At 45.0% G+C, this 25,692-nt stretch overlaps 1 protein-coding gene across 4 annotated transcripts in view; it reads left to right on the top strand.

Annotated features, from left to right (window-relative positions):
• The window catches only part of WSCD1 (WSC domain containing 1), a 66,900-nt gene extending 41,616 nt beyond the window's left edge, over window positions 1-25,284 (top strand). The window contains exons 6-9 of one of the 4 annotated variants that reach the window (XM_078378911.1): window positions 2,205-2,382; window positions 3,435-3,599; window positions 4,325-4,525; window positions 24,162-25,284. In XM_078378911.1, coding sequence (XP_078235037.1) covers window positions 2,205-2,382; window positions 3,435-3,599; window positions 4,325-4,525; window positions 24,162-24,169 — 552 coding nt within the window. In that variant the 3' untranslated portion in view covers window positions 24,170-25,284. Of the gene's footprint in view, window positions 1-2,204; window positions 2,383-3,434; window positions 3,600-4,324; window positions 4,526-6,821; window positions 7,176-8,834; window positions 8,981-9,869; window positions 10,568-24,161 lie in introns of those variants that run through there. The other 3 variants (XM_072978226.2, XM_078378910.1, XM_078378909.1) reach the window with 3 other exon arrangements.
• Window positions 25,285-25,692: the final 408 nt, after the last annotated feature.

The following is a 25,692-nucleotide window of genomic DNA, read 5'->3' as shown; positions in this document are numbered from 1 at the left end:
CACAGCAAAGGCTTCTGGGAGTTTCAGTCCATCCACATCAGGGGGCCCAAGGTTGGGAACCGCTGCTTTAAGGAGTCAATCCATTGGAAGAATGTAGTATCATTTGCTATATTTTTTTCCAAGCAAAGAGACTGAATCTCTTAAGAGGACAGAATGGAGGACTTATATCATCTCTGCTCGGAAGTTGTATGACCACAAATAGAATGGTCAAAATCCTGCGGCTTAGCCATTTGGATCAATGGAGATTGATTCTCCATCAGATCCAATTATTTAAATAGGCCTACTCTAACTGCAACTTGGACATGAGTGGCACTGGGAAAGGTCAGCAGTTCGAATCTGCACAACAGGGTGAGCTCCCGTGGCTTGTCCCCACTTCCGGCCCACCTTGCTGTAGATGCAAGTAGATGGATAGGTGCCACCTCGTTGGGAAAGTAAGTGGTCCATGCCTAGTCATGCTGACCACAGGACCACAGAAAATTTCTGCGGACAAATGCCACCTTTTCTGCTTGCAAATAGGGATGAGCACCGGCCCCTAGAGTCAGATACAACCAGACTTAATTGTCAAGGGGAATGTTTACCTAGCTGCCACATACTAAAGCAAGTTGTAGTTAGAGTAGGCCCATTTGAATCAATGGAACTTAGAGAGGAGTTGACTCACCATATTCCCATGGATTGAGTGGGTCTGCTTTAGTGCAATTTCCTTCACTGAGCAACAGAATTCTGGCTGATCTTTAAGTGTGATTATAATTGAAAAGCAAGTATTTATGCCGTATTTATAGAATCACAGAGGGCTCAAGGTCATGATAAAGGGATTATTCTATTGACTACATACATTGATTTTCTGTCAGTTCTGGCAAGAGAGCTCACATTTGAAACTAGGGGTGATCATGGACTTTGTTTGGCCCAAATTTTTGAAGAAATTGTCCCCCAAACTACACGCCCCAAACAACTACGTGGATGGGATTGCAATACAGCCTTCGTTAGCATGTCATGCTTCCCTGAATTGTGCAGTAGAGCTCTTAGTGCCAAAAAAGATGCCAAAATATCTATTAAAATCCATAATTATAGGGTAAAATATGCACTTTGAGGAAAAATGTATATTTTGTGTGCAAATGCGTTGACAACATATATTCAGCCTTTGTCATTTCTGTATACTTTCCACCCTCTTCCTTTTCTGTTTAATTTCTCCATCTATTTTTAAATGTATAAAATTGAAATCTATTGTCATAATCACTTTCCCCCGATATGCGCATAAATGCCCGTTTCCCCTAATACAGTATAAGCACTTTTTCATGCAATACTGAAGCACAGATTTACAAAATTTGGAGAAATGTACGCACAGAAATGTCACTGCCTAAAAATGTGGCCCAGACATTCTCCTCATTCTTATCCCGGGTCAAACAATTATAAATGAATTTCTGCAATTGCAACTCAGAGCCAGTGTCATATAATTGACGGAATGCAGGACCTGAACTCACTGCAACAGGCTACTTGGTGCAATTTTTTGGGAAAGGGGGAAAATCTCTATGAGGCCAGGGAGAGAAAAGTATGTGATGGCAATTAGAAGTTACATTTCTACTAGGAATAAACTGACCAATTTCTAATGGCTTTTGGTGTATTGGACATGGTAGCAGAGGGGCAAGAAGACAGAGAGAGAAGAGAAAAAGAAGCATAAGGCCGCTGCAGGATGCAGTTTAGGGTTAAGTCAGCGGTATTTGGTACTTGAGAGGCCGGTGGAGTGAAGAGTATGATCCAGCCTCTATTGCTATTGCAGACACATAAAATGGGAGGAGAGGAACCGGCTGAGTCAATGGAGCTGGTTCTGCCGTTGGCTAAAATATAAGCCATATCAGAATGTCTGGAGATTTTTTAAAAACCTGCATGTGCATTTGTGGAAATTTAATCCGTTGATACCTTGCAAGTTTGAGTGCAGTTCATGAAGTCATTTCGCTGCGGTGTCTTTGATGACCTGATTCCAGCCTGATTCGAAGCTTCTCCCTCTGAGAACACCGGTAACAAATTAAAAAAAAAGGATTCAAAGGAGGCCAACATCTCCCTGGATTTTTCAAAATAGGGGAGGGGGGGTTTCCTGCATTATAATTTCTCATTATCATGCAGTTAAAAAATGGGAATTTCGGTTCTGTTTGTCCTCTTTCGGTTGGTTTCCTCCTTATGTTTGTGGCCTCTTTCCTTCTTCGGACTAGGAATTCCCGTTGGCAGTGATTGGCGGACCTCAGTGCCACTGCGGTTTCCCGACGGTTCATTTCCCTCTACACAAAAGCTCGGACAGGTCGTTCTGCAGCCGGACCCACAACGTCAGCACCACAGAGAAAGTGTTAAAGGGGGGTGACTTCCGGTTCGTCTACCAAACTCCGGTCCAAGGTAAGGGACAAAGGCTGGACAGGTATGTGTCTAGCTAGCTATGGCCCAGCTGCAGAGGCCAGCATCTTCTTAAGTCAAACTGCAAGTGGAACTGACCATAGCCCAGGTGGTTTGACACCATCTGTCTTTCTGCCCTCCACCGCTGTTCAGGGGGGCCCTGGCCTATCAATCTTGTGTTCACATCCTGAGAACAAAGCACGTCTTAGAAAGGCTACCTGTTTCTATGCTTCATTTCCCAGAATCTGGTGGCCATGCTCGCTTGTCAACCTTGGGTCCCCAGATGTTCTTGGACTACAAGCCTTCCCCGCTGGCTGCGCGGGCCAGGATTTCTGGGACTTGCAGTCCGAGAGCATCTGGGGAACCAGTTTTGGGAAACACTCTTGTATTGCAAGAAGAGTAACTTTTCCAAGTTCTCGGATAAAGAACTGACATGCTTTGTATTGTCCTAACTCCAGTGACCGCTGCAATACTTCTTAACAGAGGAGATATGAGAAACAGACACATGTGTTATATTATAGGGCCATTCCTGGCCATTTCTGGATTGCATGAACCAGTCAGACCTGAGAGGAATTTACATGGTTGTTGACCATAATCAGTCAGGACAGAAAGAAATGCAATATATAGCAATAGTGAAAATTGCCAAACCACCAATAACACACACATCCCTGCATAGATGAGCTGATTGACACATGTTTGGGGATGGATGGATAGATGGATGGATGGATGGATGGATGGAAGGAAGGAAGGAAGGAAGGAAGGAAGGAAGGAAGGAAGGAAGGAAGGAAGGAAGGAAGGAAGGGAGGGAGGGAGGGAGGGAGGGAGGGAGGGAGGGGGAATTCCACCTTTTCTTCCTAATCAGCCATGTTCAAGGGGACAGAATGGAACCTCTCAATCAATCCTTGTCCATTTCCTTCCTCTTGGATTCTGTTTCTGAGGTTCTTTAGCGCAAAGCTGGCCAGCTTGAAGCCGTCTAAAGAAACTGAAGCATTCTCCCACATGTTTGGTCATTTCTGAAGTGGTAACCGTGAAATTACTTTTCTGCCTGGTTTTAGACACCCGTTGTACCGACCGGAGGTTTCTGCCCTCCAAATCCAAAGCCTTCGTTGCTTTGTCAAGCTTCCCTGGAGCGGGAAATACCTGGGTTCGTCACTTAATAGAACACGCCACCGGATTCTACACGGGAAGTTACTACTTTGATGGAACCCTTTATAACAAAGGTCTGCTGCTCCCTGCGCCCTCCCTCCTCCCCCCCCCCCCCATTGCAGCTTTCAAGTTAGCTTGGTATGAGCAGTGAAACATCCATGCTGGCTGCTACATAGGCTGGTTTAACCATGGATCTTATATCTGTCATCATGTACAACTCCAAGGCCCTTACATTGATGTTATTCTGCCCCATAACTCTGTGCTGTTTGCCAGCAGATGAATATGGAATGGACTAAAGCATGCGAGGATTCCTAATTTCAGAAGAAAATTAAGATAATCTGGGTTGCAATCCTAGGAAAACATACGCCAGAGGGAGGTTATGGGGGGAGTGAAAGGAAACAGCACCAGAAGAGGGAGGGAAAAGCCCCCAGAAAGGAAGTCAGGGATCCTAACAATTCCCATATTGTTCCATAGTTGGAAAGGGCTGCCATCTGGTCTTGCCACCAAATTTATTACATTTCTAGATCATGATGAAGGAGATGAAGGTCTGAACCACATCAACTACACGCAGCTAGACATTATGGGAAGATAAGATAGTACTGTAATGCAATGCTGTACATTAAGAAAACTTCATAGGCATGATCTGTTGCACACCGAGTCCTATGGCGGTTTACTTCTAACTGTCACACCATTTGCACAACAGGATTGCCAGATTTTATCTAGATTTTATTTACAGCTTTTCCTCTTTTTTTATTAAATGTATTAAGATCTGCTGTATTACTGAGATCTTTTTGTCTAGGTTTCAAAGGGGAAAAAGATCACTGGAGAAGCAGGAGGACGATCTGCGTCAAAACGCACGAGAGCGGCAGGAAGGAGATTGAAACGTTCGATTCTGCCATCTTATTGATACGGAACCCCTACAAGTCTCTCGTGGCAGAATTCAATCGGAAGTGTGCTGGCCACCTGGGATATGCCACGGATCGGAACTGGAAAAGCAAAGGTAAGCTCCCTGGGCCCTTCTGCCCTGGCTCCAGAGGAGGGGCAGGATACGTCTCGTCCGGCCAGATTCTGAGCATTTTAATGCCCTTTCTGGAGAATCATAGAACCGTGAAGGAGCCCATAAGGTCCAGCCCCGATTCAATGCAGGTTTAAGCAGATCTGACAGATAGTGGTCCATGTTTCTCTTGAAGGCCTCCAGCACCGGAGCGCTCACCACCTCCCCCTGAAGTCATGGGTTCCATTGTTGTACTGCTCTAACAGTTAGGAAGTTTATTTCCCCTGAGATTCAGCCCAAATTTGCCTTCCTGTAGCATGAGCCCATGACGACGTGTCCTGCATAAGGGATGATGGAGAACAGATCCTACCCTTCCTCGGTAGGGCAGCCTTTCAGGTCTTTGAAAGGGGCTCTCCTGTCTCCCCTCAGCCTTCTTTTCTCAAGGCTAAACACGCCCAGTTCTTTCCGTCTGTTCCCTCCTCACAGGATTGCAATAATCATGTAGAACCTGTGTGTCTCTTCTGGACTTTCAAGGTGAGGCCCTCACAGAAAAGACACAAATTTGCACAACAATTTTGGTACTTCTTTTGGAGAGAGAAAATGACCATGAAATTTCCAAGACGTTCCATGAGATTTCTTGCAAGGGATCCTGGAGGAAAAAAAAAAATCCTCGCAGAGGAAGCTGTATTTGAGGAAAGAGTCAGATTCCCCTCCCCACCCACCCGCCCCCACGCTCATTTTCTCTCCACACATGACGGACCGTGAGATTCAGATCTCTGTTCCATAATAAAAAAGGGGCTGAGGGAATATATTTTTCTCCTCCAGACAATGAATACTTCTTTGAGTTACCGGGAGATGGGAGAGAGCCAGAAAAGACAGAGAAGCAAGTTCAGAGGAGGGCGACAAGGAGAATCAGGGGGCTGGAAACCAAGCCTTCTGAGGAAAGGCTGAAAGAACTGAGCATGTTTAGCCTTGAGTAAAGAAGATTGAAGGAGAGACAGGATAGCACTCTTCAAAGACTTGAAAAGCTTTGTTTCAGAGGAAGGGCAGGATCTGTTCGTGAGCATCCCAGAATGCAGAACATGCAACAATGGGCTCAACTTAAATGAAGCCAGATTTCAGTTGAATATCAGGAAAAACATCTTAACTGTTAGAGCAGTACGACAGTAAGACCCCATAACCTCAAGAGGTGGTGAGCGCTCCAACCCTGGAGGCATTCAAGAGAAACATAAGACAACCGCCTGGCAGATTTCCTTTGATTTGTATTCCTGCGTTGAGGGTGAGGTTGGACTTGTTAGGGGCCTTCCAACTTCTCTTTTTTATGATTCTAAGACTTTTGCACACTAAAAAATTCCAGCCTAGAGAAGTAGGGGGAAATTTCCATTTCTTCTTAATAAGGATTTGAGAAAGAAGAATCCCTCTGGATGTGGGACAAATTGAAACGGACAGATCCATCTCTCCCAATTTCGGTAGGTTAAGCTAGGTGGGCCATGGAGGCTCACGGGGGGAGTGGAACTGGTCAAGTGGCTCCTTAAATACCTTGCTTACCTTGAAAGCCCTCTCTGGACCACCAGACATCGGGGCCAACTTGACGGCACAAAACACACAGGCGGTCTACGTTTGTATCCTTGCATTTGTGACCAATGTCACGGCCGGATCCAGGTTCCTGCCTCTTCTCTTCTGAGAAATTCCACATCTCCTTTGTCTAGTCTGGTGGTTCCCAGATGTTCTTGAACTACAACTCACAGAAGCCTTCCCCACCAGCTGGGCTGGTCAGAAGTTCTGGGAGTTGTAGTCCAAGAGGACCAGGATGATCCAAAGTTGGGAACAACTGGTCTAGTCTCTCACCTGTGTAGAAGGCTGGTGCAACATCATCCTCTCCACACTGGTGACAAAATGCAACTGGATTTAGCCAGTGCAGATAGATTTTATTTTTTAAAAAATAGATCATTTCTGTTTGGTATTAGAGCATTTACAAAAATTCACGAAGGACATATCCAAGATGGAAGGAACATAAGGCTTTAAACAACAACAAAAAAATCACGTGTGTAAGAAAGTAAAATGCCAGGAATTCAACCATCTTAAATGGAGGTGAAAACATGCTAAGTTGTTCCATTTATCACCCAAAGCGGAATCAAGTTGAGAATGAGGGAAGTCCATCTGTTTACCCCACAAGGATAAAACTAAGGATGAAGCCACATAGTTGTGTTGTCTCGGATCATTCTGTTTTTTTTTTTTAAATTATTATTATTTCTAGCATTTTTTTGCTGCAAATCTAAAGAGATTATCCTGTTATCTGCAGCCACACAGGTGTACATTACAGGATCCAGAGGAAAAAAATGGCCCTATAAAAACATCACCCCACGTCACCCACCCACAAGAGTGTGCAAATCAGCCCAGAACAACACTCTTTGTTTGTTTAAAATATTTTTACCCTGCCTTTCTCCTTGAAAAGGACCCCGGGCGGCTTACAACCATGAAAGGCAATATTTAAAATTGAAAATAGTGAGTCTACAATGGTGGTTAACATCATTAAAAGATTATATTTAATAACTACGAACAATAACAAGGAAGGATCTCAATGAACAGGCAATATTAAGGCAAAGATCAATAAGTATGCAAATATTTTAAAACAATCACTCTGTAAAATGAAAAACATAGAAATGGAAAACACAAGTACGTAGTTCTAAAAATCTAGTCAAAGCAGCAATGCATATATACAGTCCCTCTAAAAATTACACACAGGCAGCTGGTTTACGGAGGGAAGGCTTGCCTGAAGAGAAAGGTCTTTGCTTGCTTGAATAAGGACAGCCAAGAGGGGGCCCAGCCTGGCCTCCAGTGGGAGGGAGTTCCAGAGTCTCTGGGAGCAGCCACAGAGGAGCCCCTGTTCCATGTCCCCATCCAGTGCACCTATGAAGGCTTCTCCTGATGATCTTCAAGCCCAGGCCGGCTCTTAGCAGAAGGACACGGTGCTTGAGATTAGCGATCCACAATCCTGGGGTCCACGTGAGCAGATCTACAAAGCAGAACAAAAATACACCCTGACCGGGCAGTGAGGCCAAATCACCTGGAAAGCGAAGGCTTTTTTGTCCTGTGTTGACTCTGTGGGTGCCAAGATCAGCTCTGCGTTGTGGAGACCCCAAGGTACGGTACCATAGCCATGGGTGGAAAGAGTCAAAATAATGGATAAACAAAAAGTAAGGATTTAAATCCCTAGTGGAATATGCAGATGTTTGGTCCTGAAGGATCTCCATCCATCTATGAGCCTGCCCAGGCATGAAGGTGAAGATGATCACCGGGGAAGGCCTCTCTCTTGGTCCTGCCACCTCCTCAGGTCCATTGGGTGGGGGCCACGGTAGAGGGGGCCTTCTCGGTGGCTGCTCCCAGAGACTTTGGAACTCCCTCCCACTGGAAGTCAGGCTGACTCCTCTTGGCCCTTTCCCCAAGCAGGCAAATAGACCTTTCTCTTCAGGCAGAGTTTCCCTTAATAACGGGTGGTCTGAGAAGAGTTTTAATCAGACTGTTTTGCTCTCTGTTGTTTTAAATGTGTTTCTATATTCATCTGAGCTACCATTTTAATATAATGACAGTTTACAGTGGTGCCTCACATAGCGACGTTAATCCGTGCAGCAAAAATCCCTGCTAAGTGATTTCGTCGCTATGCGATTTTTAAAAGCCCATAGAAACACATTAAAACCTGTTTAATGCGTTCCTATGGGCAAAAAACTGACCTTAAAGCGAAGATCCTACATACGGCGGCCATTTTCGCTGCCTCTTAAGCGAGGAATCCATGCGAAAACAGCGGGCAGCTATTTTTTTTTTTTAACCCGGTGGCCAGTTTGGAACCGTTGATCAGCTGTTGAAAAATCGTCGCTTTGCGATGATCCGTAAGCGAAACAGGGAACCGATCATCGCAAAGTGAAAAAAACCCATTTAAAACATCGCAATGCGATCGCTTTTGCGATTGCAAAAAGTTAATCGCTATGCAGTTTTGTCGCTAAACAGAGCACCCGTTAAGCGAGGCACTACTGTAATCCTTTTTTTTCATATTTGTATACTTATTGGTTTTAGCTTTTAAATACTGTTTTAATGATGTAAGCCACCTTGGGTCCTTTTGGAGAGAAAGGAAGGAAGGAATGAATGAACAAACAAACAAACAAACAAACAAATGAATGAATGAATGAATGAATGAATGAATGAATGAATATCTCACATGCAGTTGGGCAACAAGTGCCTTCCTTACCATCTGCAAGTCAAGGCCCACCAGATGTAGTGCATTTCAGACGTCGAAAAACATTATTTTTCTTTTCTGCAGTTCCCAAAAATCCACCCGCCAGCATGCTGGGAGTTGTAGTTCCAAAAAGGAACCTTTCCTCTTCTGCTGTAACTCTTGTGTGTCTGTGAAAGGAGGACAGGAGTCCCTGAAAACTCACACGCACATTAAAATTCTTCAACATGTCAGTATTTGTTTATTTTATATCTCACCCTTTTTCCCCTCAATATCATCATCATCATCATCATGTGCCATCTAGTCCATTTTGACCGATGGCAACCCTTTCCAGGGAGACACTACTCAGAAGTGGCTTTGTCTTTTTCCCTTCTTCTGGGAATACTGTGCAGCCAGCCCCCAAGCCCCCCCCCCAGGCTGGCCGTCCTTGCAGGAGGCCTGTGGGGGGGGATTGAACTCCCAACCTCTGGATCTGTAGCCAGTAGACCTCAGTGACCCCTGAGCGACCCAATATATTGTTGTTGTTCTGTGCTGTCCAGTCGGAAGCCGACTTAGAGTGACCCTAACAGGGTTTTCAAGGGAAGTGAGGTATTTATGAAGTACTTTTACCAGTTCCACTCCTCTGGTAAGTTTCTAGGGCTGAATGGGGATTCGAACCCTGTTCTCCAGAGTTCTGGTTGATTACTCTATCTACTATAACACACTGGGAACCTTATTTACATTTTATACAATATATATTTTGCATTTAATATGACATAATCATAGAATCATAGAATAGTGAATAAGCCATCAAGTCCAACCCCCTGCTTGATGCAGGAATACAAATCGAAGGATAAAGGATACCTCAATATAATATAAAATATAATATAATTAATATAACGTAATAATGTGATGTGATTTGGTTTGATTTAGTTTGATTTGATTTGTATTTTTCAGTATAGGGAGGCCATAAATCGAGGCACATTTTTGATCCTTTGGGGGTGTCCGTGGTGGTTTTCCGCCTCTCTGAGGCCTCCTTCTCCTTCTTGAATCCGGAAGCGCCGTCCTGCCCACGCGGACCCCACCACCACCACCCCGTCACGTTCTCTCTCTCTCTCTCTGATTTCCCCCCTTCCGTTCCAGAGTGGCCGGATTTTGTCAACAGCTACGCCTCGTGGTGGGCGTCCCATGTGCTTGACTGGCTCCGGTACGGCAAACGCCTCCTCGTCGTGCACTACGAAGACCTGAAGCGAACGTTGCTGCCCAAGCTGAGGGACATCGTCGGGTTCCTGAACGTGACCGTGACGGAGGACAGGCTGCTGTGTGTCGAGAATAACCGAGAGGGGAATTTCAAGCGGCCTGGAGCCCGGTGGCCGGAGACTTTCGAACCCTTCACCCAGGAAATGAAGGACTTGATCAGCAAATATATCCTGACTGTGGACAGCGCGCTAAGAGAGAGAAACTTTGTGGGGCTGCCAGAGGAGTATTTGCCCAGATGATGCCCCCCCCCCCCGTGGTCGGCGAGCTGCATTTTCAAGGAAGTGACAGATCTCGGTCGTAGGATGCCCCGTGGCCTGAGACACGCCTTTGTAGGAGAAACGGTCCTGGTGAAATGAAGGTTCGAGGCCACCGTTTACTAGCCGCCAAAGGCCAGCTCCGCGCAGGGTCAGCCGAGGGAGGCAAGCCCCCCGCGCTTTGGACGCTCTTCAGGGGTGCTCGGTGCGGCCAATGGCAAGCCGTGAAGGTGGATGGAAACGGGGTAGCCCCCCCCCGAGGCAGAAGCCACGCGCGTCGCGGCCAGCCTGTGTGTCCTTTTCTCTATAAATGGCTACCAATTTTAACACTTTTGTGCACTTTCTAATTCTGGGACGTGGGGGAGGTTCCTCCGTCTCACCCTAACCGACTCCTAGCGAGATTTTCGTGAGATGATCTAGAAAATTTATAGCCAACTTGGCAATTTGGATATGTGCGTTCTTTCCGGGGTTGGGGGAGGTTGTTAAGTTTATTTTGAACTCACCCTGATTAATATCTTTAGCTAAGCAGTTTGATGGGGGGAAATGTCTTCTCTCCCCCCCCCTTTTAAACCAGGAGCTCTCTTGTCCTCTCTCTCTTTGGGGACATAGAAAGATTTCTTGTTGAGGAGATCTTGTGTCGAGTCTTTAACTATGTTTAATTTAAAATACAGTCCTTGCATCTCTTGAGACATAGTTATTGTTGCCATGTGCCTATTGTTGCCATGTGCCTATTGTTGCCATGTGCCATGAATGAACAACCTCCAAAAAGCTCCTGTCTTCAACAACTCTTGTGAACTCAGGCTTGTGGCTTCCTTTAGGGAATTGGTCCATCTCGTATTTGGGTCTTCCTCTTTTCCTGCTGCCTTCCGCCTTTCCCAGCATGATGATCTTTCTCAGAGAATCCAGACATAAAGCCCATTCAATTGAATAGAACTTACTCCCAGTTTACTATTCCCTTCGCCTGGTCTCTATATGGTGCAGAAAATCTACAACTAAATCCAGAGATTAATCAAAAGTGTTGATTTAACTTTATCCAGCAGTCGACAGAGAGGAGCCTGTGCATGGATTTAGGGCAAAACCATTCCTGTCATCACATATTTTTTATCTCAGGGTTTTTGATTTCTTCCGTTCAGCCAGAAATCAACACCAAGATGGAGTGAAAAGCCCATTTTGTGGTGGCAGCCGTAAATTCTTCGAAAGCCACCTGTTCGAAAGCCGCAAAAACGGCTGCGAGGCTTCCCAGCTGAACTGAGGTCATGACGTGGACGACCGGGTGGCAGGAGGGGTGGCTCAGGGTCCCGTTTTTCATCGGATCCTTTTAAACCTCCTTACTGCCTGTGGTTAGAAGCAAAACGTCCACTTTCAGTGGCAGTCTACCTCAGAAAGCACCAGACTCAGTCAAACACAGCCTCTGGCCCCATGTTTTCAAGCTCTTTATTCAGGGATGGGAAAATTCATCCGCTTCACTACAGGGTCCTCATATTTTACCAAGCGCAGGGTTCTTCCACCCAGTTTCCATATCAGCTTGCATTTTTTAAAAAAGTCCTTCTGAACCGTCCATGCCAAAATCGCCTACGGCCTCCACCCGATGGACATGGAAAGGCTTACCGTGGTTTTGACATTTTTCCCCCCACCCGAGTAAGGCCGCATGTGAAGGACTCGCAAGAGGCCTTTTACCTCCTGTGTGTGACCAAGACGCCACCGCGGTCTTTACTGTTACACACAACAAAGCCAAGATGCACAATGAACACAAAACAGCCGGCTGGACCATCAAAAGGGGCCAGATCTCAGGGCTGGCTGGCGGGCTGCTTTCAACAGACCAGGGGGTGGGGTGGGGACACAACAACCAGAGGCTTCTATTCCTCCTGTAGTTTTTGACGAGAGGCTTTGCACCACAATACTTTGAGGGGGGGAAGTTTTGTTCTTGTTTTTACCTGAGCAGGTTGGCTTGTGTTGACTTGTGCAAAAAACAAAAACAAAAACAAAAAAAAAACCTGAACCAATTTTATTGATTTATTTATTTAAAATATTTTTACGCCACCTTTCTCCTTAAAAGGACCCAAGGTGCCTTATATATCATTAAAAGACATGTAAAGCTAACAACAGTGCAAGTACAGTAATAAAAAGATCAAACAGATACACTAAAAATGGTAAACAAAAGCAGCACAAAGCAAGGAAGGACAACAATCCATGTAGCAAACTCCACTCCAGCAGCCAGTCCCTGAGGGAAAGCCTGCTTGAAGGGAAAGCCTTTTGCCTGCTTGCAGAAGGACAGCCAAGAGGGGGCCCAGCTGGCCTCCAGTGGCAGGGAGTTCCACAGTCTGGGGGCAGCTACAGAGAAGGCCCTCCTCTCCCCACCAAGCACATCCATGAGGGTGGTGGGACTGAGAGAGAAATGCTTCCCTGATTATCTTAATTAGAGATGGGTATAAATCAGAAAAAAATTGTAATTCATTTTGATTCATGATTCATCAAAATCGACAAATCATGAATTTATGATTATTTTTTCTGATGAATGAATGAATTTATTTGTAAGTTCCTTTTTTACTTTGAAACCTTATAAAATAGCTCCACAAACACCTAAAGCCAACAAAATTGCAGGTAAGCTGCGCCTGGCCGTTTGTAGAGCTCTGCAAGTTTGGTGAAGTTCGGGTTTCAGACATCTGTGTTATACACCAACAACCTGCATGCCCCCTCCCCCCAGGAAAGTACCCTTTAGCAGCTTGGAGAAACCCAAATTTAGAGGGATTGTAGAGGAGAGTTTCTCTATGATTTTAGTGTCTCTAGGTGCCTGAGGGGAACTTTCCTGAGGGGGGTGTGCTTTTTGTGGGTGTATAACTCAGACATCTCAAACCCAGTCTTAACCAAACTTGGAGGAATTGTCAGAGGACGCTTCCCAGCGCTTTTCATCTCCCTAGGTGCCTAGAGGACCCTTTTATAGCCAAACAAACGGACAAATCAAAAATCGCTAAAAATTCATTTATTTGTATTCATCCGGGGCATTGATTCATACAATACGAATAGATGAATTAGCAATTTTTTGAATGAATTTGGTGATTCGTTTTTAATTCATGCCCATCTCTCACCTTAATGCCTGGATAGGCTCCTAAGGGGAAACACGGTCTTTGAGTCAACTTGGACCCAAGCTCTTTAGGGCTTGATAGGTTAGAACTAGCATTTTGTATTGTTCCTGGAAACAAATCAGCAGCCCACTGAACTGCTGTAACAGGGTAGGAAGATGTGACCCCTGTGGCCTGCCCATCAGCCATCTGGATGCTGTGTTTTGGGCCCATTAAAGTTTCCCGACTGTTTCCCAAGGACAGCCCCAGGTAGAGAATGGTACAGTAATCCATCAGAAACGGGAGGCCAATCTCTCATATTTTTTCCTATCTATTGTGTAGTGCAGTAGTTAGCAACTTTGGCCACTCTGTTTCAGATTTCTCTTGTGCTGACATTTACTGATGTTCAACGTTTTGGCACATCAGCTGTGATTTGGGAGGTTCGTGGCGCTAAATTGTAGGGAAATGGCTTATGTTGGTCATGAATCAATTCATGAAATGTGTTCACAAACACAGACGTGCCTGCACTGACTGATCATTTCTCAGAGTGAGTCATGATTAACGTTGGCCGTTTTCCTCCCATTTGGCACCCTTTTTCACTTGGAAAGACGCTGCTGGTCTCTTGATTTGTCACGAGAGAAACCTAAAAGTAGCGCACAATTCCAGATAACCAGCATGGTGTAGTGGATGGAGTGGAGGACGGACTCTGGAGACCTGGATTCGAATCCTCACTCAGCCATGGAAGTTCACTTGAGGGGGTGGCACCCGCAGAATCACACCTTAAATGTCACACTTTCTTTGAAAACCTTGTTAGGGTTGGTTCTGATTTGATGAAACCTAATCAGAGTACGATTCCACAGTATCAAGTCCCTCAAAATACTTTATAAACAAATCATTTAAAAGTCAATTAAGTCGTGCCAAAGCAAGGAAATGAATGATTAAAATCACTAGAGTAATTGACTAGGTTGGTGATCAAGAACATGAATGGAAAAACAAAGCAACCTTCAGCCGTGACTGGGCGGGCATTTCGAGTCCACCCTGCCCTGTCATCTCCTATTTATCTTCCCAGCTATAACACCCACTGAATATTCCACATGCATCGAATTGCAAGCAAAAAAACTTTTCCTTCCTTCCTTCCTTCCTTCCTTCCTTCCTTCCTTCCTTCCTTCCTTCCTTCCTTCCTTCCTTCCTTCCTTCCTTCCTTCCTTCCTTCCTTCCTTCCTTCCTTTGATCATTGTCCTCTATCCCGGTTCACTTGCCACTTGCCCAAGGCCACCCAGGCTGGCTCTACTCACAGGAGGCCCAGTGGGGGATTCAAACTCCCAACTTCTGGCTCTGCAGCCAGAGACTTAAGTCATCTCTCCGGCCAGCTTGGAAAGGACACCAAGTGGCTATTTAGTTTTTGAAAAGTACTATGTGCTGATGAGCATAAAACACTCACTTTGAAAAAATTATAACAGAAAAAAAGGGGGGGACACCTCTTTTTAAACTTGTCCCTGCCAGGACAGAAGCTTCTAAAGAGTTTCCAAAAGTGTGTGGAAACTCAATCCTATGCATGTCAAGGGACAAGTCAGAATTATACCCCCTTGAAAGCATATCGAGTTCACTGGGATTCTTCCCAAGTTAGTGAGTTAGGATTCCAGCTACCACTGAACTGTAAATTCTCTGAAGGCTGTTTCTGGGAATATTTCTGGAAATTAACACAGGGAATTAAAGGACTCCACAGAATTTTCTCCAGAGATGTTTTCCCATTGGTATGTGTACGTTACGCCCATCCTTCCCTCCACGCACACACACCATCAAGCGTGCGGCTCATATACCACCCCATAGGGCTTAAAGCACTCTCTGGGTGGTTTGCAATTTAATTATGCAAGTTAGACCTTACCACCCATCAAGGAAGCTGGGTCCTTAATGTACGAACCTTGGAAGGATGGAAGGATGAGTGAACCTTGAGTCGGCCCCGTGGGATTGAACCCCGGGTGGTGAGCAGAGTTTGGGCCGCAGTGCTGCAATTGAACCACTTGTACCACCAGGCTCCTGAAAAGGAATACTGTACAGAAACTGTGATCTAGTACTCCTGCAGCACCGGCATTGCCCCCCCCCCTAACCTGCAGATAAAGAGGTAAGACGCAGGAATGAGTTTCCAATTGGGCCATGAATTTATTGAACGATTCACAGATAAATCCTCCGACCTGCATGAACTCGGAGCTAAAGCCGGTGGACCTTCTTGTCCCCTCCATGGACCAGATTGGGGGAGCTGCTCTACCTTTCCAGGTGTGTGTGTGTGTGTGTGTGTGTGTGTGTGTGTGTGTGTGTGTGTGTGTGTGTGTGTGTGTGTGTGTGTGTGTGTGTGTGTGTGTGTGTGTGTGTGTGTGTGTGTGTGTGTGTGTGTGTGTGTGTGTGTGTGTGTGTGTGTGATGAACCAAGGTTCTCCCAGTGGGACAGAATCCCATCATTCACACTGCCCACCGAGGGGACCCCCGTCATCATAAAGGCATCCCGTGGGGTTCACGGCTGCCAACCTTTTCCTCGGCACCCCCCACCGAGTGATGACCTCTTGAAGATGTACCCCCACCCACCAGATCTGGCCATGGTGCCTGTAACAGCCTCCTTATACCTCACAAAGGGCCATTACGTCACAATCACTCTTCGTTTCCACTGCCACCAACCATTCCCTCAAATGAAGCTTCAGGCCAAAGTATGATTTAAAAATAAAAATAAGGTTTATTGTATACAAACAAAAGGAATGGTAAATCACTTGTAGATAAATAATACTTTAATCACTTTAATAATATAACTGTCTCACACACACACTCTCACAGACTCTCACTATATAGCACAGTTCTTATCTCTCAGTATCTCCCAGCCCTAACCGTCCCTATCTCACAGCCCTATCTCCCTAACCGTCCCTATCTGACTCTCTCACACCATTCACTCCCCTTATATACAACAGCTCCACCCCTTAAGTCCCACCCTCTGTCACGCCATTGGTAGATGACACACAGCTTCAGCAGTGACGGGCAGGTGATGTCATAGCTGTATGTAACAATAACTCCCCCCTTTAAAAGTTGTTTTGTGGGGGAAAGCTAAGGTGCTTTTCACCCAAAACAACTGGCAACAACATCAAAACCATTACATTTCCCCCATCTTTCAATACTTACCATTAACATATTAGGCACACACTATATTACTTAAAATATACTTACACATATTAAATCAATTGCATATATATATACAGAACAATATTACCATAACCACATATTTTCATAACCTATTAAACACATTTATTAATTTCAAGAGTCCAATTTTCTTCATCTGTCGTCCTCTGGTCGTCGAGATAAGGCGTCAGCAACACAGTTCATAGTCCCTTTGACCACCTTAACCTCGAAGTCATAGTCCTGTAAAATTAAAGCCCACCTCATTAGCTTGCTGTTTTGGGCCTTCATAGTCTTTAACCACATCAGAGGTGAGTGGTCTGTACGCAGAATGAAGTGTCTCCCCCAGATGTAAGGATTTAATTTCTTGACCACGTACACGATGGCCGAACATTCTTTTTCTATGGTCAACAGGTGCTTTTCACCTTTCTGAAGTTTCTTGCTTAGGTAGGACACAGGATGCTGGTCTCCGTTGTCATCACACTGGCACAGCACGGCTCCTACCCCGGCGTTGGATGCATCAGTGTAAATGATGAACTCTCGATCGAAGTCTGGAGCACGCAACACAGGGTGATTGGTTAACGCCTCCTTCAACTTCCTGAACACCTCCTCGCAGTCACTGGACCATGGGATGCAGTCATCACTCCTTTTCCTCGTCAGCTCAGTCAACGGTGCTGCAATCTCGCTGAACCTGGGGATAAATTTTCTATAGTATCCCACTAAACCAAGAAAGGATCTAATCTTTTTCTTGGTATTGGGTCTAGGCCAATTACGTATTGCCTCTACCTTGGCTTCTAGGGGTTTGATCACACCTCCCCCTACCATATGACCCAAATATTTCATCTCGGGGCTACCCGGTCGACATTTACTTGCTTTTACTGTCAACCCCACTGCTTTTAACCGTTGCAGTACTAAATCTAGGTGACAAAGGTGATCCTGCCAGATGTTGCTAAAGATCCCTGTGTCGTCAATGTAGGCTACTGTAAATGCACTAAGCCCTTGCAGAGTTTTGTCCATTAGCCTTTGGAATGTAGCTGGGGAATTCCTGAGGCCAAAACTGAGGACACGAAACTCAAATAAGCCGAAAGGGCTACAAAAAGCAGTTTTTTCTTGATCTCTAGGGTCTATCCGCACTTGCCAGAACCCTTTAGTCAAGTCTAAACAGGAAATGTATCAACAACCCCCAATGGTTTCAATCAGGTTGTCAAGTCTGGGCATGGGGTAAGCGTCTGGTTTGGTTACTAGGTTTAATCTTTTGTAATCCACACAAAATCGAATGCTTCCATCCGGTTTGTCAACCAGAACTATTGGAGCAGACCAAGGGCTAGACGATGGCACAATAATATTTTCTTTTAGCATCTCATCCAGCTCCTTGCGCACCTTGTCCACATAAGGTCCGGTTACTCTGTATGGGGTTACTGCCTGAGGGGGTGCATTTCCAGTATCTATTTTATGCATCACTCCCTTGGATAAACCAGGCTTGTTTGAGAAGACCTGTTGATACTTAGTAACCAACATCTTTATTTCCCTCTGCTGTTCCAGGGTGCGTGCAGGGCTGATCTTCACCTCCCCTGGGTTGAACTTTATTTCACCCCTTCCTTCCCAGTATGGCAAATCATGTTCTTCTTTATCAGCTGCTTTCATTGCAAAAAGCACTTTCTTTTCCTCTCTAGAGAATGGCTTAATGGCATTTACATGAACTACCCTCCTGCCTAGGTGTTCATCTCCTTCAATAATATAATTAAGATCACTCATTTTTGAAATGATCCTATAAGGTCCTGCCCAGTTCAATTGTAGTTTGTTCCCCTTGATGGGCCTCAACATCAGCACCTCATCTCCAGGGTTAAACTGTCGTTCCCTAGCCTTTTTGTCATACCAAACTTTTTGTTTGACTTTCTGGGCTTGCAGGTTTTCAGCAGCCAACTCTAAATTTCTTTTGAGGTTGTTCATTAATGTGTCTATATATGAGACTACATTTTGTGGATCTTCTTCTACAGTCTGTTCCCAATTTTGCTTAATCAGATCAAGTGGCCCTTTCACTTTTCTCCCGAATAGCAGTTCAAAAGGACTGAACCCGGTACTTTCTTGTGGGACTGATCTGTAGGCATATAGCAATAATTGCAATTTCTGGTCCCAGTTATTAGGGTTTTCTGCTAAATATGCTCTAATCATTCTCATCAGGGTTCCATTAAAGTTCTCCGTTAACCCATTACTCTGAGGATGATATGGAGAAGTTTCTAAATGTTTTATACCACAAATCTGCCATAGTCTCTTCATAAGTTTGGAAGTAAACGATGGTCCTAAGTCAGTTATAATCTCTGAGGCAAAACCCATTCTACTCATATAGCTTAACAGTGCATCAGCCACTGTATGGGTCTCAATGTTATTTAAAGGAATCGCCTCCGGATATCTTGTGGCATGGTCAACAATAGTGAGAATAAATCTGTTTCCCCTTTTTGTGACCTTAGGCAACGGCCCTATAATGTCCACGCCAATGCAGGTGTAGAGATTACGGGTAATGGACACAGCTTCGCCTTAGTCCTGTCACGGTTATTACCCTGTCTCTGGCACACATCACATTTCTGACAGAAATTTTTAATTTGTTTTCCTATCTCTGGCCAATAGACGTTTTGAGATATTCTCTGCTTGGTCTTATTTATCCCTAAATGTGCAGCAAATATATCAGAATGTCCCCTTTCTAAAATCATTTGGCGATATTTAGCAGGCACTACCAATTGACTTCGAATATCATGTCCCCCTTTTGAAATGTTCATCAGTGTTTCTCTATACAGTAAACCCTGCTTAATAAGGAATCTTTCAGGGGATTCAGGGGATAATTCTATGCTTGACACTTTGTCAAAACAACATTTTAAAGTGGGATCTGCTTGCTGTTCCTGTGAAAATATACTGCTTTGGGGTATTTCAAGTGAGAATGCCTCAGCTAGTTGTATATTTTCATTTTCTCCCTCATGAATGTCAGTAATGTTTTCAGCTGCCTCTGTTTGGTCTTGTTGTGAACGTGTAAGAACTAACACTCTCTTAACATGCTCAGATAGGTCTGTCCCAATAAGTACAGCTGAAGGCAGTTGCGAGGAAATTCCAACGCGCCAATTTCCTTGCCAGCCCTTATAACGAACTAACACTTCAGCTACAGGCAAAACAACTATTTCTTCCCCTATTCCTTTAATTGTCATACTCTCATTTGGTATAATGTGATCTTGTGGTATGATATCAGGGTGACATAGTGTAACCTGAGAGCACGTGTCTCTTAATGCTAAATAGTTGTGGTCTAAAATTCCTATATTATCACCAGCTGCTTCAAATAATTGGAGATCAGTTCTTATAAGTAGACAATGTCTGATCTCAGCCACAGGAATATTATCTTCACTATTATCTGCTTCTGTTGAGAGCTCTGCTGGCGTTGCTATGGCAACCGACTCCTAGCTTGGGGAAGTTATCTGTCCCTTCTGAATACAGTAAACAGATTTAGTCTTGTTTAAATTCATTTTCTGAGGTAAAAATTTCTTTATTTTCTTTAGCTTTATAACATTGGGTCGCAATATGGCCTTTTTCATGGCAAATGAAGCAAATTCTATCACTCCAGGGACCCTTTTCAGCCCCTTTCCCTTTTCCCTCCAAATTCTGGCTTCTGGCTTGGCCCTGTTCTGAAGTCTTTCTCACAAAATGGCCGCCCACTTTCTGCTGGCTTTTAACTTGTCCCTTGGGATATCTATTGTAGTCCTCCCATGTTTTTCTCATACCCTTTCCCTCAGAATACATAGGTTTTCTGATTTGTGAGATGAAATCTGCAATTTCTGCTGCCTGTTTCAAATCTAGATGTTTCTTGTCTTTGACCAAATATTTAATTTCACCATGTAGAAGGGAATAAAACTGTTCCAATCCTATAATATTTTTAAACTGCTGAATTGTCTGTACTTGCTCCTGCGCTAACCATTTATCCAAATATCTAGCCAAATTGGCACCTAGCTGTGTGTAAGATTCATCAGGCTTCTTGGTTAGTGTTCTGAACTTTTGCCTCAGATGTTCTGCATTGATGCCATACCTGGCAAACACCAACTTTTTAAATTCAGAATAATCTTTAATCATTTCAATAGGCATTTCAGCATAAACCTCAGCGAGGATTCCACTTATTTGAGATCTCAGAATAATCATTTTTTTCTGACTCTCTGACTGAAAAATCAGCACACGCTCTTTCAAAAAGAGTTAAAAATGCTTCTGGACAGTCTCCTTGTTTGAAAGTAGGGAATTTCTTTAGATCTGCTTTTGACAACTGCCCTTCTTCAGAGTTGGAATTTCTATTATTGTTATTGTTCTGGTTCATTAATTCCATTCTCCTAATTTCAAAAGCCATTCTCTCTTTCTCTAGGGCAATCTTCTCTCTCTCTAATCTTTCCTCCTGTTCTAATTCTAGCTGTTTCCTTCTTTCCTCCATCTCTAGCTGTTTCATTCTGTATTCATGTGCTTGCGCTAACTCAAACTTTCTGAGGTCTGTTAAATCTTCTCTAGAGGACCTTTCCTCTTGAGCTGAGGAAAATCTTTCCTCTCCCCCACTAATTTCTTCGTCTGAACTAGCTGCCATTTCAGATGGTCTTGGTTCAGCTTTTCTACTTCGGGTTAAGGGCATTTTATTTCACCAAAGGCTCCTGTTTCAACTTTCAAGCCTTGGTTTAAAAGTCACTTTTTTCCTGTGCTATTAGTCTGTGATATAAAGTTGCAGCCTTCTCCAGCACTGTTAGCTGGCAACTGTAACTAGGCTAGGCTTATGCCCCTTAAGCTGGGCCTCTTGCCAAACAAAGTTCACTTTATTATTCTGCCTCTGGCACAAATTTTAAATTCACACAGCTCTACCTTGACCTAGGTTTTGCTGTTCAAATGCTGCCCTTGGCCTTTGCTCTGTCCCCTCAGAGTTTCCCTAAACTCGGGACACGCTGGCCAAACCACCACAGCCTTTGCTTTGGGCCACTCTCCCCACACAAAATGGACTCCACAGAGCTTCCCTGTCTCAGTTTTCACTCTGAAGTTTTAGCGCCCCTCTACTAGGCTTTGCTCCCCTTGAGCCAAGCCCTAGAAGGTTACCCACGCTCTCCACTTCAGATGACCCTGACTGAAGACCCCTTGCTCTGGGCACGAATTTGCCAAGGCTTTACTGGAATACTCGCATCCCGCCACTGGACACCAATTTTATTGTAACAGCCTCCTTATACCTCACAAAGGGCCATTACGTCACACTCACTCACTCTTCGTTTCCACTGCCACCAACCATTCCCTCAAATGAAGCTTCAGGCCAAAGTATGATTTAAAAATAAAAATAAGGTTTATTGTATACAAACAAAAGGAATGGTAAATCACTTGTAGATAAATAATACTTTAATCACTTTAATAATATAACTGTCACACATACACTCTCACAGACTCTCACTATATAGCACAGTTCTTATCTCTCAGTATCTCCCAGCCCTAACCGTCCCTATCTGACTCTCTCACACCATTCACTCCCCTTATATACAACAGCTCCACCCCTTAAGTCCCACCCTCCGTCACGCCATTGGTAGATGACACACAGCTTCAGCAGTGACGGGCAGGTGATGTCATAGCTGTATGTAACAGTGCCCTGTAGCCAGCAAGGCGGGCTAGGCAAAAATCTCCCCGCTGCCCCCTGAAGGCTCTTCTTTCATGAGGACGTCACCCGGGGAGGCTCAAGTCCAAGATTCCTCTCTGGCTCCAAAGGGCAACCAGAAAGGTCACACCCGGGTACAAGATAGGAGGTTGGGCCCCTGGTGAGGTTCCAAAGAGGTTGACCCTCGGGCAGGCCAGCCTTGTGAGGCTTTCTTACACACACACACACACACATCCCTGCGCTGACGGTAGGGGATCCACTCGCATCACCCACGGAGGCACCCCTTCCTTTTGGCTGAACAGGGTGATGCTCCCTCCCCCTCGCCCGGCTTCGAGGATGCAGGAAGACAAGAGAGAAAAAGGGAACTCATGTTGGGTAAGTCTCATGTATTTAGGACAGTTAAGTGGTCATGCACAAAGGTCGCCTGAGTTCCCAAATTCTCCAGAAGCTATCGGGCACAAGTTGTTATGGGGTGGAGAAGACACGACGTGTTCAAAAATAAACCTTGATGGGTTTGCTCTTGCATAGAGCTTTGTAGCATCAATATAATGTTTTAAGATTCTTTTTTTTTTAATCAAAGAGTAATGGAGTTGGAAGGGCCCTATAAGGCCATCAAGACCAGTCTCCTGCTTATTGTAGGAATCCAAGTTAAAGGTTAAAGTTATTGTAGGAATCCTATTGCCATGGCTCCCGGAGCCCATATTTCTTCCTAAAAACCACCCTGCCACGCTGCCTCACATGATCTCTGAGCGGGAAGACCCCAGGGAGAGGTGATGATGAGTCTTGGCTGGGATCATTCCAAGCCTTGCCTGCCAGGCAACACAGGCTCCTGGGGTTGTCCCTTGAAATTACGACAGGCTGCCCCCCCCCGCTCCCATTGAAATCAATATTAACAATTCAGTAGCCTAACAGAGGCAATGACTGGAAAATTAGTACTACGTTTTCCCTCTCAGTCATTGTCCAGACACCACCTTGAAAGGATTTGTAAAGTTTATTTAAAGGAAGGAAGGAAGGAAGGAAGGAAGGAAGGAAGGAAGGAAGGAAGGAAGGAAGGAAGCAAGGAAGGAAGGAAGGAAGGAAGGAAGGAAGGAAGGAAGGAAGGAAGGAAGGAAGGAAGGAAGGAAGGAAGGAAGGAAGGAAGAAAGGAAGAAAGAAAGAAAGAAAGAAAGAAAGAAAGAAAGAAAGAAAATTTAAAAAATGGGAAAACTGTTCCAGATCCAAAGCAACTGTGGGTCCAGGATGGCGTGATACAAAACAGAAGCACCAGGAAATAATAAACGTGACGTAACCTATCTCATATCTAAGTAGAATGAGGGAGTAAAACTGGGAGAAACTCTCTCTGTGTGTGTTCCCCAGGGACAAGTTCTTACATGGTGCACAGAGATTTACTCATGAGCAATTCCGCCATGGAGAAATAAGGCATTGCTTCCCCAAGTTCTGCTAAGCTTCAAATGACTCAATGGCCACATTTCCCTTGGTCTCCGTGAAGGACACCCATTTGATCATTCTTACCTGCTTCCCTCCCAGCTTCACGATTTGCATCCTCTTGGGGGAGGCCGCCGGCCACGTTCCTAAAATGATGTTGTTTGTTTAGTCGTTTAGTCATGTCCGACTCTTTGTGACCCCCTAGACCAGAGCACGCCAGGCCCTCCTGTCTTCCACTGCCTCCTGGAGTTGAGTCAAATTCATGTTGGTCACTTCGATGACCCTGTCCAACCCTCCCGTCCTCTGTCATCCCCTTCTCCTCTTGCCTTCACACTTTCCCAACATCAGGGTCTTTTCCAGGGAGTCTTCTCTTCTCATCAGACGGCCAAAGTATTGGAGCCTCAGCTTCAGGATCCGTCCTTCCAGGGAGCAATCCTGAAATCATAGGTACAGCCATTTGGTCACTTCGATGCCCCAAAGTGGTAAACCAAAGATAAAGTTTGAGGGTCTTTGTGATCTCAGGGCTCTTTTGAAGAAACCCAGGAACAGGAGATTGGGGGAAAGGTATGAACTCACTGACTTGCCGGCAGAGAGAAAAGTCCCTAAGATGTATTTTATTTTCCTCTTCCTTAACCTCTTCGCAGCGGTCTAATTTTCTCTCAAGCCATCATCCTCCCAGACTTGCAGAGCTGGAAGAGACTCGACAGAGCCCAACTCCCATCAAGGAGGCAGAGTGGGAGAAGCAAACCCTGCAGCCACACTCCGAACGCACGGGGTTGTCCAGCAGGAATCTGCGTCCAGCGTTGGAAAACTTATTGCTTTTACCAAACTGGCCAGCTTTGCAGGACAAGCCTGCAGAGAGTCTCATGTTGCCTAGATATGGATGCGAATGCCACCAGCAAGTGTTTTAACTGGAAAACCTGTTGAGTCAAGGTTCAATTCAGTGGCAGAGAAGCCATCGCTTCCATGGTCTACAGGTGAGTCAAGTCCAGGAGGAAAGGGCAGCGCTAGAGCTCAACGGGACTCTCATCAAAATGATATAAGAGATATGACAACCCTAGCCAAAGCGTCATCTCACAGAACAGCCCTCCTGTAGAGGAGGCCAGGGAAAGGTGTCCCCTTCTTTTGTCTCCTAGGCTAAGAGGATTGTCTGACCGTCTGGGAAAGCAAAGCATCCTACAACGGTCTTCCCACCTTCCTCTTCCTGTTTAGTAAAAGGCCCATCCTATGCCCACTGGCTCTGGATTAGCCAGGGAGAAGGCGATGGCCAAGGAGGGGCAAGGCACATAATTAACAAAGGGCCAGATCCCTATTCAGCTTGGCCAAAACGCCACAAAAGCCTTACAGGAGCCATATGAGTTGTTCAGTTAGTTCAGGTACAGTTCTGGTTCAAGTTTGGCTTCGGGATTTGGGGTGAACCTTCTTGCGGGGTCTCTGCGGGGTCTTCTTGCGGGGTCTTTGAACCCTTCACCTGACCTTCCCGATGGGAGTTCCAGCACTCCGTAACTCCAAGAGAGTTTTCACAAGACTAAGGAGAGGTAATCTTTCTCACTTATCTATCTTCAGGGAGTGCTTTCCCTAGACCTTTGGGGGCTCTCTAATCTAGCCCCACTTTCATGTGTGTGTGTGTGTGTGAGAGAGAGAGAGAGAGAGAGAGAGAGAGAGATTTAAGGACATCTTCCTTTGAACCATCTCTGCCAAGCGAGTTTGCTTCCTTTGAGCCTCTGCTTCCCATATTAGTTATACTTCATTGCAAATCTGTGCTATATTCTAATTATTTTGTAGTCAGTAACATTCCTCTTCTGAATAGCTCTGTGTGAGTGTGATCTACTCTGCCCAATCGTTGTCAAGACACACTATTGCCAAACATTCAAAGATCCCTTATGGGTGTGTCTCTGAACATCCGTGATGGCATACATGGGCTCTGAAGCGCATACCTGGTAACACCCCCTCCTGAGGTCATTGGTTCCATTGTTCGTACTACTCGAACAGTTAAGAAAATTTTCCCCAAATTCTTCCAAAATCTATATTCCTGTAACTTGAGCCTATTGTTGTGTATCTTAGACTCTGGAATGACTGAGAGCAAACCCTCCTGCTCCTCCGTATTACACCCTTTCAAATGTTTGAAAAGTGCTTTTTTTATCATCTCTCACTCTTCTTTTCTCAAGGCTAAAC

This window comes from Pogona vitticeps, chromosome 7 (genome assembly GCF_051106095.1).
Source record: "Pogona vitticeps strain Pit_001003342236 chromosome 7, PviZW2.1, whole genome shotgun sequence".
Lineage (NCBI taxonomy): Eukaryota > Metazoa > Chordata > Lepidosauria > Squamata > Agamidae > Pogona > Pogona vitticeps.
Note: the sequence above shows the minus strand (reverse complement) of the source record. Positions and strands in the feature narration are given on the sequence as shown.